Source organism: Labrus mixtus, chromosome 20 (genome assembly GCF_963584025.1).
Source record: "Labrus mixtus chromosome 20, fLabMix1.1, whole genome shotgun sequence".
Lineage (NCBI taxonomy): Eukaryota > Metazoa > Chordata > Actinopteri > Labriformes > Labridae > Labrus > Labrus mixtus.
The window spans coordinates 20338330-20352343 of record NC_083631.1 but is presented as its reverse complement, the minus strand read 5'-3'; the positions used below and the strand labels follow the sequence as shown (position 1 = coordinate 20352343).

The following is a 14014-nucleotide window of genomic DNA, read 5'->3' as shown; positions in this document are numbered from 1 at the left end:
ACCTACAGTACAAGCAGGTTAGCATGCTCATCGTTGCTGATCCCTCTGATTGAACTGATGAAACTTCTGATTTGAGTAACTTCACTGCATTAACAGAATGACTTACAAACAAACTGTGAGATACAGTTTACGTGTTGGAGCAAGAACATGTTGGTGGATGTTTTCATGCATTCATTTAAGGGGAGGATCCAGTCTCCTCATTGCGTTTTTTTTTTCAGATCTTTACGAGAAGAGATGAGAGACGTGTGAGTCAGATGATTGTGTTAGGCTGCGTTCATCCACACGGCCACAAAATCATAAACTTTCAAGCACATTTCGGCCACTTTTGCTTCAATTTGGTTAAAACACAATGTGCACAAATGCGTATAAATGGAAACATATTAAGACACAGGTGGAGTAATGGTGGATTGACGTAATGAAGGAGGAAATTAACAAGAATAAGAAGGTGGAAGCAGGTTTGGATGAAGAATGTATTCAAGACAGGATGATGAAGGGGTGGAGGATTAAACGAAGGAGGACAGAAATACATGAACAGGGAGTGATAGACTGAAAGGAGGAAAAGATGTTAAATAAGAAAAAGGACACTGGAGGGATAAACGATTGGAAGAGAGATGTGGACAGAAGAAAAGAGATGACTGGGTGGATGGTGAAGGAATAAAGGGATAAATAGATGAAAAGAGGGAGAGGGCAGAGAAAGAGGGATGGAGGCTAATGTGATGACAGGGTGATGGAGGGATGAAAGACAGAGTAAGACAGGGAAGAAGGGATGAGGAAAAAAGATGATGGAGATTTGGGAAGATGCAATGGAAAAAAAATAGAAGAAGCGATTATATCAGGATAAGAAGATATAGAAAGAATGTGGAGGAGTGGATGAGGGAAAGATGGACTCGGGAGGAGAGGATTGAAGGAAGACAAATTGGGAAAAGGAGAAAAGATGGAGGGAGGGAGGAGGAGGGGAGGAGGTGAAAAGAAGAAAAGGATGGAAGGAGAAATAAAAAAAAAAGATGGAGGGATGGATGGACAGCAGTGCGGTAAACTCCGGGCGGTGCTGAGCCTGTCACTTTTTAAATGCAAATCACCTCCTATCACACACACACACACACACACACACGCACACACACACACACACACACACACACACACACACACACACACACACACACACACACACACACACACACACACACTTCAACTGCTGATTTATTGATCAGATACTATTGATTAGTTTTTACCCTTTGGAATATATCTGTAACACAGAGAAGAAGAGCTGAAGAGAATCCAATCAGGTCGATCAAGTAGATAGTGTGTGTGTGTGTGTGTGTGTGTGTGTGTGTGTGTGTGTGTGTGTGTGTGTGTGTGTGTGTGTGTGTGTCTGTATTGCGTGCGTGTGTGTGTGATTATGGCTGGATTCAGTTCGTTTGTCTGACGCGAACCCAGTTGAACCCGGGTGGTGGCGGTGGTGGTGGTAGTTGAGGTAGGGGGGTGTGTGTGTGTGTGTGGGGCTGCTGCAGAGTTTCAGCAGCTGATGTGACCCCCCCCCCCCCTCTCTCCCTCCCCCCACCCCCAAAAAAATCCGCCCAAACCTCCAGCATCAGCTGTTCGTCAAACCTCCAGTCTCCCCCGATGCAGAGCCACACAGTCATAAAATGGGTGAGGCTGTGGTAAAATGAAGGGACCCCCCCACCCCCACCACCCCCACACCACCACCACCCCTCCCCTCCCCTCCCTCCCCTCCCATTCTGCCGTGCAGGAGCGGCAGGAGACACGCGGTAAAAGCGGCAGATAAAGCTGCATCCTGATCACCCATCCCGCCACGGATCGATCCTCCTCCCCGCCTGATCGGGACTCATGCTCCCACACTCACGCGGCTCTATCAGGGAGGAGAGGCGCGCGCGCAAGATGCAGGATGCGGCCTCGGAAAAAAAAAAAAAAAAAAAAAAAAAAAAAAATCACTGCATTTTGGTTCCCGGCTCATTTTGGAGTCAGCCCCCCTCCTCCTCCTCCTCCTCCTCCTCCTCCTCCTCTTCCATCAGGTCATCCAAGCACGCATGCATGGACATGCACGGCCACATTAGCATGGATGAGAGCGTTTTTTATTTATTTTTTTTAAAGCCAGTTTTTCCCATCATGCATGCAGCGCTGCACGAGCAGAGAAAACCTGTGCAGGGCCTCTGCGTCTAAACCCATCGAGACCCGTTTAAAGTCCGGCCATTAAAAAGGAGGAAAATCACTCAAATATAAAGGGTCCAAGCTGTAAACCGTGACCTCCAGCCGGTACATCCCGTTTAAACAAACCAAACATCCACCACCAGTGAACGCTAAATCAATGTGATGTCTGAGGAAAGCCTCCATTTCAGGCTCCATCCTCCCTCCACTCTGCAGCTCCTTCACATCACTCTGTATGCACAGCATGAGGAGCCGCAGCTCAGCCGCCTCTCCTCCTCCTCCTCCTCCTCCACACACCTCGAATCAGCTCAAATGTGGCTTTTAGCAGGTTAATGCCGCGCCGCTCCTCTGCACTCGGCTCGCATCCGGATGCAGCGGAGGAGAGGCGGCGAGGCCGAGGAGCTGCTGCGACGGCCGCGGGAGGAAGGGGGAGGAGGGAAACACGGAGGCCAACATGGATGGAAATGAAAAAATGAAAAAATTGAGCTTACACTTCGCAGTTCCGCCGTACGGTCCTTCATGGTGTCGCCGCGCCGAGCTGGCTGCTAGAAAACGGAGAATCGGCCCTGGTCCGGGAGGGGAGGGGGGGAGGTTTCCAACACCGCGCCGTTCGTCGTTTTGCGCTCCGAGATTCCCCAACAAGATTTTTTTTTTCTCTCTCTATTCGTCCTCCTCTCGTTTTTTTTCTTCCTGTGGTTCGATTCCCCTGAAAAGCGGAGCAGAGAGATGGAGGGAGGAAGAGCGCGGTGTGACGCGTCTCCGCCTTCTGCTGCTGCTGCTGCTGCTGCTGCTTCTTAGGAGGAGGATTTTTTTTTTATCCGTGTGGTGACGGCGCGCTCGAACCCTCCTCTTCTGCTTTTTCTTCTTCTTTTAAATTGCGCCTCTCCGCCGCTCTGCCTCAGGCTGGCCCCCCTGTTGGTCCGCGGCTTTCTCCTCTTCCTCCTCGGTGCGGTCGCAGTGTGGCCCCGCAGCGCGCAAAGCAGCAGCCCGGCAGGAAGAGCGACGAGTGAGAGAGAGAGAGAGAGAGAGAGAGAAAGTGGGGGAGGGAGGGAGAGAAAGTATAGGGAGGAGGGAGGAAGTGTGGTACTGATGCTGCAGAAAAAGAGCGCTGAGGGAGGGAGGAGAGGGGGGGGGCGATGCGGAGGGGAAGTAGAGGCAGTGCGCAGGCGCCAACTCCCTCCACCCTCCATCTTTACCTGCTGCTGCCTCTCCCCTCCCCCTCCTCTCCTCTTTTCTCCCTTCCCCTTTCTCTCCCTCCGCAGCAAGCAAGGTGTGTGTGTGAGTGTGTTTGCGTGCGTGTATGGTTTCAGGTGAATGAGGATCGGTGAGGGGGGGGGGATGCACAATCTGTTCATTCTGTTCTCACATGCAAAAAATCTACTATGTGAAAAATTCTGCTAAATCTGCATGTGCACATTACAGCGTAAATAGAGCACATAATCTCAAATTACAACAAAATATCAGTTTACATGATATATGTAAACAATATATGTAAACAATAATATATATGTATCAATGGCTAAATTAACCAAGAACATTGACTCAAGTATCTTCATTTTGAGGTTCAAATTACAACCTTGTAATACCCAGCAGCTAGATTTATTGGATTGCTTTTGGTAATTTGAGTATTTATTAAAGAAAATAATCAAATGAATGGAGACAAAGATTTGGTTAATAGATTCAAATAAAACTTTATTGATCCTCAGGAGGGAACTTAACCTACACAGCACAATAAAGTGACGTAAATAGAGTGAGTCAAATGAGTTCGACCTTTACTCGCTGCAACAAGTCAAGTCAACAAGTCAAAAAAAAAATCATGTTCATCTTCATGCTGTACAACCAAAAGAAGGATCAACACGTCAATGCTTCAATTCTATCATCCTAAAATCAAGCGGCAACTTCTGTTTTTTTTCGAAAATGAAGCCAATGCAACTGTGCAAAAAAATAAATAATGCAGTTCCTTAAGTGTCCACTTGAGGCGGATGTAAAATATTGGAAATCTCGTTAAGTTTACATGTGAAGAATTTAACTAAAGGTTCATTGTCCCAACACTAGATAGCACTTTAGTTATCTTTCTTCAGTTATTTAATTTTTCCACTTTAAAGGCTTTATATTTTTCACACTTAAATATAATATAAATCAAGTATATCCTCTGAAAATAACTCTGTGAGTCATGACTGTCTACAATGGGTGTAACACCCGAGTCCCACTGTCTGTGATGTTTTCAGAGTTTTCAGAGTCCTATCTTCACTTTGTTTACATCGCCCGGACGGCCGGCTGACTCCTCCCCTCGCGTATAAAAGTTGTTTAATTGAGGGACTAGAGAAAAGAAGAATAACATACTGTACTCACTGCTTAACTGTGTTTCTAGATCACGCTCATTTCAGGTAAATTTACATGCAGCGTGAAGATACGAGCATAATAAAGATCGCTAGCATTAGCATGCTAACACAACAATGCAGCGCAAGTTGTTTTGGTTTCATGCTGGTGCTCAAGGGCGACATCTGCTGGATCAAAAAGTCGCATATAAAGCCTTTAACATGAGTGGACAAATACAACCACAGCACTAGCTTAAATGCAAAGAGCATTAAAGCAGAAGAAACACAGCCACTAGAGGGCGCTGTGACAACTCTGGCAACAGATAATCGTCTACTTTCACAGCCCGATAAGAAACACAAAATAATCCAGATAAGTCATCAGTAAAGCCTGAAACATTTTCTGTTCACATTTGTGATGTCACCAAACAGAGTTACAAATGAAGCGTCACTGGAGAACTGGAAACTCTGTGCACAAGCATCACTTTAGCTTTCTATGTTAATCATGTAAGAATGAAAAAAGCCTGTTGAACAAAAAGTTAAATTAAGTTTTAAGATATCACAATCACAATGTGTTGTTTTTTCACACTGCCCTGCTCCTACGTGATGTACATATATCGACCTCATGTTGTGAATCAAGGTTCACACAGAACTTTTTTTTGCAGTATTTGCATTCCAGTTGGATCTACAAACATCTATCATGTACAAGAACAAAGTTATCAGACTGTAGGAAATTGGCAGTTAGTGTGTTTTTTGTGTGTTTTCCTTCTTATTTCTGAGGAAGTGAAGACTGAATTGTCAGATTTGTTTTATGTTGGCGTGATATTCATTCATTGATTGTAATTGGACAGACCATCCAGACATTTATTGTTTGCTTTTTGAGTAAGGGGGGGGGGGGGGCAGGCAAAACAAGATGTATTCTTCTCCCTGCTCCTTTCTGTACATGGGATAAAGTGTGAATCGTTTTTTTCTTTTTCTTTTGTGTGTTTTGACATGTACGGAACAAAAAAAAAAAAAATAAAAAAAAATAAATAAATGAATCTACTGTTAGCTAACAGGCTTCAGAAGAAACATGAGCATAGCTGAAGTGACTGTACTCAATCTTCTTGTGTTGCCTGGGTTCTTGTGATGGTTCTTGTGATGGTCGGGTTATACATGTCTGTTGGGTATCGTGCACTTTGGGTTCTTTTCTGTTGAATTGTATTTAATTATTTTTAGTATTTTGCATTTGTTATGTTCTTGCTGTTGTTTATGTTCTTCTGTGTTTGGTTTAGTTTGTTCTTGTTTTTGCTGTTTGTCAAAGCACTTTGTAAACCTGTGTTTTTAAAAGGTGCTATATAAATAAATTATTAATTAATTAAATTATTATTATTATTATTGTTCTCTCTCTATATCAGGGGTGGGCAACTGGCGGCCCCCATCAACCATCAACGTGGCCCTCAGGTTAATTTTTTACACATCAATTAATTGGAAACATGAAGAAAACATGACGAAATCTGCCATGAAATCATGAAACTCAGAAATATGTCCATAATAATATCTGATCACTGGTATATGTTGAGTTAAATTTGACACATAATTGACTGTAATCGTTTAATTTGGCCCCCTGGCAGTGAGAATTAAATGAATGTGGCCCTTGCCGTCACCAAAGTTGCCCATCGCTGCTCTACGTGTTTAAATTGTAAACAAACAACACACAATCGTCTTTACATACTCTCCTAATATAAAGGTTGAAAACACACATTTTTGAGTCTTCAGTGTTTCTACCTTTAATGAAAATACTCACCTTGATACACATGAAGGTGTATTTGTATGAGAACTTGATGCTTATTCCAACATAGAATCACAAAAGTTATTGAACTTACATCTGATGAGTTTCAACGCCTCACACAGGGCAGAAAGAAGAACTAACAGTTATCTATCTGCAGCAGCTTCCTGGTTGATCTCTGACCTTTGACTCACATGACCTTAGTCGACCAATTATGAAGCTAAGCACAACTAAAGGTAAAACAACACACTTACCCTGTCAGCCACCAGGGGGCAGTGTCAATAAGCAGAAATGAACTACAAATGTCTGCTTAGACTGACTCTGACCTGTCTGACTGCAACACTTAGGCTGGTTTGAATGAAAAGTATCCTGCTGGTACTCGGTATCTGCTGAAACCCAAGTCTCTGAGTCAGAATCACTACTGGGAAGGAACTTATTTGGCGTGTGTGGAAATGTATTTGTAGAGTTTTTTAGGATTTCTGTTGTGGTCTCTGCACAAATGTATCAAAGTCATGTATGAATTGTATGTCAAAAAGGTGTTCAGAATGAATTACTTTACATTCAGCAAAGTTATGTTTGGTATCTAGAGGCAGAGATGTCGCTCTTCTACATTGGGAAAACGAGGACAGTTGAACTTACTTTTTTTTTTAGGGCATCAGCAACATTAACACATCCACATAAGAAGCATTTTAGATTGACCGCATCCCATCTTCCATAAGAAATACAAATGAAGTTAGCCATTTTGAAAGCCTTTTGAATCCATCCATCAGAGCAGTTGTTGCCCCCTTGTTGCCTTGGAGTCCCTCTTACTTGTATCCAAAAAAAGCTCCCCATCAATTCTTATTGTTTAAAGGATAAAATCCCAACAGAGCAGGCCAACACAAACACCTTTCTTTAAACTATCTAGTAAGTGATTTTTTTTCGTCATTATGTGCAAATATAATTTAATGAATGACAACCTTAGAACAGACAAAGCCTCACGCTCACCTTGAGATCTTTGGTTTTTAGGTCTCTTGTGGGAAAGAACCTGAACCTGGATGTAGACCTCAACTCAGGTCCCATCATCAGACTCTCTCATTTGGATAAAAACACCACTTCTAATCTTAAAATCCAGGGATGTTCTCTGTGTGGAGATAGTAGTTATGTGTGTGTGGGGGTGTGTGTTTGTGTGTGTGTCTGTGTGTGTCAGCAGTGATATATGAGGCCAGCTGCTATTAAACAGAGTCTTGAGAGTTTAAAATGGAGTTTTAATGGTGGAGATGGACTCTGGAGGCGGCTGCAGGTTGGCTGGACGCCCGGAGGAAATCCCCTCTTCTTCTTCTTCATCCTCTCTCTCTCTCTCTCTCTCTTCTTTTCTTTTTCTTTTTTTTAAATCCTCTCTGAATCTTTTTACCGAAAAGGAAAAAAAAAAAGACATTTTAAACATCTTAATTCATATTCAGGTTGTGCAGAGTGGACAGACGTTTGACTCTCAGGGAAGAGGAGCGGCTCTTTGAACCAAATCTTGAAGGAAATCAGAGATCTTGTTTCATCAATAATTCACCACGTCTGGTCTGTCCTTGTCGGCCCAACAGGACGCTGAACGGTCTGAATTATTATCAGGGAACAAATGTCTCATTTCAAACCATTTTATCAGAACATATTTCCTTTTTATTTCCTCATGTGGACATTTGAAATCACAGCAACTCCTCACAGAGTTCAGCTCAGTCATCAACAAGTCAAATCACCATTAATCGAAATCATACCAAAAACAACTGGTTCTTTAAAAATCATAAATGAGTGTTTGAATGTTTCTATAACTTTGTGACCATCTGAAACAAAGTTTGGTGCCTTGCACAGGGGCACCTCGGCAGTGCTCACCAAACGGACTGGCACCTCTCCAGCTACCAGACCGATTTCCAGATATGGTCCGTGACGGGACTTGTCGGTTCCCAACCTAAGTCCCCACAGACTGAGCTACTGCCACCATATGCTCTACTAATACCCTACAAGACGAGTATGAGGGCAGCAGTTATCGTTTTTTTTTGTTGCAATCTGCAGCTTCACCACTAGATGTCACTAAGTCCTTCACTCTGCTCCTTTTATGGAACCGACTGAAACTTAAAAAAACAACAACAATAAAAGATAATTTATATCCACAAACAAGTAATATATAAATATATATTTTAAATTAATAATAAACGTTGGTGCTGCTTTTGAATGTGTTCTTAAGCCTTCACGATCCAGCGATCAAATGATTTATTTTTCTGGTCTTGTTTTTACATCTCATAACAAAGATCAGACTCAAAAAATAAATTCATTCATCCCCAGAAAAAAATCCCCTAAATTCCTCAACAACAAAATGCAATTCAACCGTGAAATGAGCGGCCTTTTTGGGGTCAGGTTGTGGGCAAAAGCGTTAAGATGGTAAAGGATTATGTAGATCTGTTGTGACCTCTGGAGGTCAGCAGAGCTAGTTCAGAGGTTTAACCTTCTGGGTTTACTCAGAACCTGCATCAGCAGTGAAAAACGGTCTATTTATTGTGGTGCGTGTGTGAGTGTGTGTGTGTGTGTGTGTGTGTGTGTGTGTGTGTGTGTGTTCATAGACATGTAGGTAGTGTGTAGGTGCTACACAGTCAGCAGGGTGTGTTTTAACTGTTACTGTTACTCAGGACTGCTGACAGTAAATTGTATACGTATGTCTTCTACAAGTGGAAGAAAAAGGATGTTGGTGACTGGTGGACTTACATGAAGGGAATCATGAGAATGAATCCAGCTAGATGTAATATTTGTTTCATCATCTTAGCTGCAATACATGTCATGTGACTTTAAAATTTATTTTAATTTGTGTTTTTTAGTGTGTGGAGAAAGCAGAGTCGATTAATCAATAGTTAGTCAAGAATGTTCACTCTCAAACCAGTTTTGTATGTTTTTTCAACCAGTGGAAATAGACTTAAAAAAAAGTATTTTCAATGAAAAATTCTTGCTGGGAATGGAGTAGATGTTTTTCATTTTTATTATTTTATTTTTTTTTATCTTTATTTTTATCAGGCTCTCCAAAAACCTAAAGCATTAGTTTGTATTCTGAAATAATGAAATCATCTTCATATACATTATTTAAGTATTGTTTTATTGGTGTAGGTGTTAGTTCAAAATATCAAATAAAAAACTGTAAAGCCAAAAAGCATTAGGAGCATTGACAGGTGATCTAACTTTTTTCTTTTTAAACAAACATGTTTCCAATGATAAACAGCCTGAAGAGATTCTCAAAGCAAGACGCTCTCATGATGACCTGACCTCCCTGAGTCCCAGTGGTGCTCCTGGTCCTCCTTTGTGTATCCCATCACGCCCTCGTAGGTCGGCGAGGGGGCATACTGCTCACACAGGGATCCCTGCAGGCTGGGAGCACATACCGCAGACAGACGGACGGACAGCAAGCCGTGTTTCAGGCGTAAGCTCTTGGCGATGTTTTTTCCCGACGTGGGGATGACGTCCACCTGGCCCAGCAAGTTGTCGTTCCAGCGGTTGTCCCGGTCCCAAACCTCAAAGCGGATAGGCCTGTGGAAGAAATAAACGTCATCATCAATAAAAGGTATTAGAATAAACCTCTGGCTTTTGTCCCCCGATCGAACCTAACGCTGGTGTTATTATTATGATAATGTGATCCAGTGACTTCACCAGGAAGTGGGACAGTACGTGTAGCTACCAGAGGTTGGTGTTGAGGACTGACATCTACAACTTGAATTTGTTGTACCAAGATAGCCTATGGGTCCCAGGACTGCAATTTCAGCAAAAATGTTCCACGATCTTGTATGCTTCTCACATGAACTTTTTCCTGCATATAAACCAAGCCTATAACTGGAGTGACCAATTTCAACATGATTTCAAACAGAAATGCACAAAAGCTGAGACACCAAAATCTTAGTCCCTACATACCAATCCTGCATTCATTTCTTTGTTTTTCAAAGATTATATCGTGATATGATGACTGATATCATGTAGGCTGTTTATATTATGTCAGAATGGTAGAGATAAGGTTCACTTACTGCCTGCGATCAAGGTTGACCGTTTCAAAGCGAATGAGGTAGTTCCAGGACGGGAAGTCGTTGTTCCAGATCACCGGCGTAACCGCTCCTTGGTTACCATAGAAAACCTTAACGTATCCGTCTGTCTTAGAGAAATTGTCCCCCCAAAGTCCTTCTGCCCGGATCACCGTCACGTTCATCCGGGCGATGCCAGGCTCTCTAGGGCAGCACTCCAAGTTGACCATTTGGTGTCCTTGGCAACGACAAGCACAGTTCTGGTTTCGGCTGCCAATCTTGCAGCGAGCCGGGCAGTCGAGCGGCCTGGCACTCTTGCTGATGTAGTCGCTGATGGCGTCACGTAGGTTAGATTTGAGGACGGGGTTGTCCGTCACCTACAGAGTAGAGGCAGGGAAAAGTTTAACTGAAAAATCTCGCAATGCAGTCGGCCATTAGGCGTCTACTACCCGCGTCCTTGAGAAGACGGGGCTGTCTCTCTTCCAAACATAAACAAGCTGAGAGAAGCACTGTTCCGTCAATGTGAACACAGAGTGAAGAACAACAACCCAGAGGGAGTTTGACTTCAACCTTTTTTTTTTTTTTTTGAGAAAGTTATAACTTAACAATATATTTATTTATGATTGAATTGATATCTTAAAGTTTTTAAATGTGGCATAGTACACCTTCAATCAAAGTTTTCAAGAGAAACTCGTTTTTTTGTAATCATTCAACAAGTTCATCTCCACTGATTCACTAGATGTTACATTATCTTAAGTGTGTTCGCTGACTTTCCTCAAGCCCTGCTGTATAGTTACCAGAGGCGTCAAAAGTATTCACATTCATTACTCAGGTAGAAGTATAGATACTAGGGTTTAAAAAGACTTCTGTAGAAGTTGAAGTATCAACTCGAGCTTTTTACTCAAGTAAAAGTGTAAAAGTATTGGTTTCAAAACTACTTAAAGTACAAATGTAAAAGTAATGTAAGGGGAAAAAAATGCCCTTAAGGACAAAAGCTTAGGCTGCTCCATAGAGCCTATAGTGCACTACCCCACCTCCCCAAAAAACATTTTTCTAAAGTCCATAATGACTATAATGTTATATTAAAATGTTATGTTGAATAATTTTGGATGCACCTGTTTCAGCCGCATTTTTAAGATAACAAAACTGGACAAGAAAATTGGTGTACCCCAGGGCAGGCTTAGTAACAATTACCCTTGTATGGTTGTCTCTGCCACGGACATCTTCGTACTAGGCTCCATACGTCTGCTATTTCCTTGCTGGAGTGTGACGTGATTTGTGTCATGTGCAGGTGCGATGGATCGCGTACAAACCAATAGGGTGTCAGAATGGTGCATGTTTATACTTCTCATCCAACCACAATCAAATTCACTCTATCCGGACGGCGCGATTTATCTGGATAGGTTTTTTTTTTTTTTGTGTGTGTGTGTTTTTTTGAACGATGACAAGCCGTAATGAAAACAAGCTGAAATGAAATAGGAGTAACGAGGCAATTTTTAAAATGTAAGGAGTAGAAAGTACAGATAATTGCGTGACAATGTAAGGAGTAGAAGTAAAAAGTTGGCTGAAAAATAATTACTCCAGTAAAGTATAGATACCCAAAATTTCTACTTAAGTAAGGTAACGAAGTATTTGTACTTAGTTACTTGACACCTCTGATAGTTACAGTTGTTTGAATGTTCTTATGAAGGAAAACACATCTGAAGATGGAGGGCAGTCACATGATTGTGTTTTATCAAGTTAGTTTTTTTGCGCCATATTTACAAAAACAAATTGTAGCCATAATTAAGTAAATAAATAGCTCTTAATTTAGTTTCTCACCAGCAGGTGCAGTGGGCTGATCTGGTAGGAAACCACACCTGGGACCCTCTTCAGGGAATTCAGCCACTTCTTGTACTCGGCGGCACTGTTCGGGCTGAACATGATGTCCCCAACATCCCCGTCCCCTCCATGAACCTCTGTGGTCCGGTCAGAAAAGGCCTGGCTGAAGGTTGATCCGGTTTTCAGGCTCTTGCTCTTTGACTTGCAGAACTTTAAGGATGAACTGAAAGAGATGCCTATCGTGACACTAGCCTCCACGCTCAGGCAGGTGCTGACGGTGCGGACTGACATCTCGCTCATGGAGGCCTCGCAGGTCCGGATGGCGGTGATGGAGTTCACACGGCCCCCGAGTTGGACCCTGCGGATGAAGTGCGTCCCATAGATGGCGATGAAGTGTTTGAAAGCCGAGGTGTTCTTGTGGTGGCGTGTGGAGGGGAGGTCCTTGAGGGAATCTTGAAACTCTTTACTCAGAGGAGGGCGGGCGTGGAGACGGAAGCTGAGGGTTCAAAAGGGGAACGTTTTAAAAGTCTCATTTTAAAGAAGTCCCTCCCCCCCATTCCTGACTTCACTTGAGGACAATTATCAGACTTTACACTGCTCCCCCTTCAGACAGTGAGGGGTCATTATTACCTTTCAAACAATGTGAGTTAATAATTAAGAAAAGGACATATATTTAGAACCGAAAAGTGACACTTTTTCTGTGTGCCTAAATCCTGCATTCTTTCTATTGACCAGCTTGGTTGATGGTGGATTTTCTTTCCTCAGTAAACATCTACCTAATGTGAGTAAGGTCCAAATCTCTATTTTTAAGTCTTCTTCAATACAATGTGATTGTGTAGTATTGAGTCAAGTAGACCATAAAGAAGAGGAGGATTTCGGACGAGTCTACCTTCCATTGACTATTTGTTCTACGGTAACCTGAAAATGGTCTTGCTCATCTTGTATTTGTTCCCTAAAGACATTTGGAGAATTCAGCTAAAGAACATTTAGCTAAAAGTGTGTTTTTTTAGCTAGCGAGTTTATATGAAAAACAGAGGCATCTTGCTCAAAGAACTAGCCCTACCATGATCTGATAGCTTGGCTAACCCATCGCTCCTCTCCAGGTCCCCCTGTTGTCCAAATATGGTCCCACAAAAACCAGATAGTAACAGCCAAGAATGCCAAACTCACAGCATCAAAGCATAGTTTTTTAAAAATGTGGCCACACCTTAAACACAACCCATTTCCGTTAAAGTTGTGTTTAAGCACGTCTTACTCACTCCTATTCCTCTGACACTGATTTCTTATCCCCCCTCCAACATCCCTCAACCCTTTAACCCTTAACCCTTATGTATATGCATGTTACAATAAAGTATTCATAATCAATATCTTTCTTCTTTGAATAGTCCAATGGGTGACAATTGGGGGCTAGGCCTTCTTCTTTTGGTGCAATCAGATTGGGAAGTACTTACTACATTTCCTCTCAGCACTTACGAGTAGTATTTGCAGTTAAAACTGTGGGTGGCGAAGGAGAACTTGTCTGTCTTGCTGCGACTCTCTGCAAATTTTGACATTGTGGAGTGTGAACCTCCGGTTGCAAATCCTCCAATTCCAGGCAAAGTGAGACCCACCTGAGGGACATCAACAGGTATGAAGAAAAAAAACGTAAAAGCTTACATTATGCAGCACATAGTGGTTGACATACAAGATTATTTTTGTTTTGGGTAACAGTGTTAGCATTCATGACCTTTAGATGTTTTATTTTTTATGACCATATCACCTTCCAGCTTGTTGAAAGAGAATTACTCGTCTCTTTCATGACTGACTGGCTCGACTCAAAGACCTTGGCGCTCAGACTACGCCGGCAGTTCACCTGAGAGCAGAGAGCAACTTAGATCCTGCTGATATACGAGACTATGATCCCTCAAACTAATGTTTCCCCAAAC

General features: G+C 42.5%; 2 protein-coding genes across 2 annotated transcripts in view; both read right to left on the bottom strand.

The window, feature by feature from the left end:
- The window catches only part of stx1b (syntaxin 1B), a 57037-nt gene extending 53782 nt beyond the window's left edge, over positions 1–3255 (bottom strand). Inside the window, exon 1 of the mRNA XM_061027264.1 lies at positions 2658–3255. Within this exon, the coding sequence (XP_060883247.1) occupies positions 2658–2687 (30 nt within the window). The 5' untranslated portion in view covers positions 2688–3255. The remainder of the gene's footprint in view (positions 1–2657) is intronic.
- A 6084-nt stretch (positions 3256–9339) lies between these two features.
- The window catches only part of prf1.3 (perforin 1.3), a 5494-nt gene continuing 819 nt past the window's right edge, over positions 9340–14014 (bottom strand). Inside the window, exons 3-7 of the mRNA XM_061027252.1 lie at positions 13849–13941; positions 13563–13699; positions 12090–12585; positions 10275–10645; positions 9340–9786 (exon numbers count right to left, since the gene is read on the bottom strand). Of these exons, the coding sequence (XP_060883235.1) occupies positions 9495–9786; positions 10275–10645; positions 12090–12585; positions 13563–13699; positions 13849–13941 (1389 nt within the window). The 3' untranslated portion in view covers positions 9340–9494. The remainder of the gene's footprint in view (positions 9787–10274; positions 10646–12089; positions 12586–13562; positions 13700–13848; positions 13942–14014) is intronic.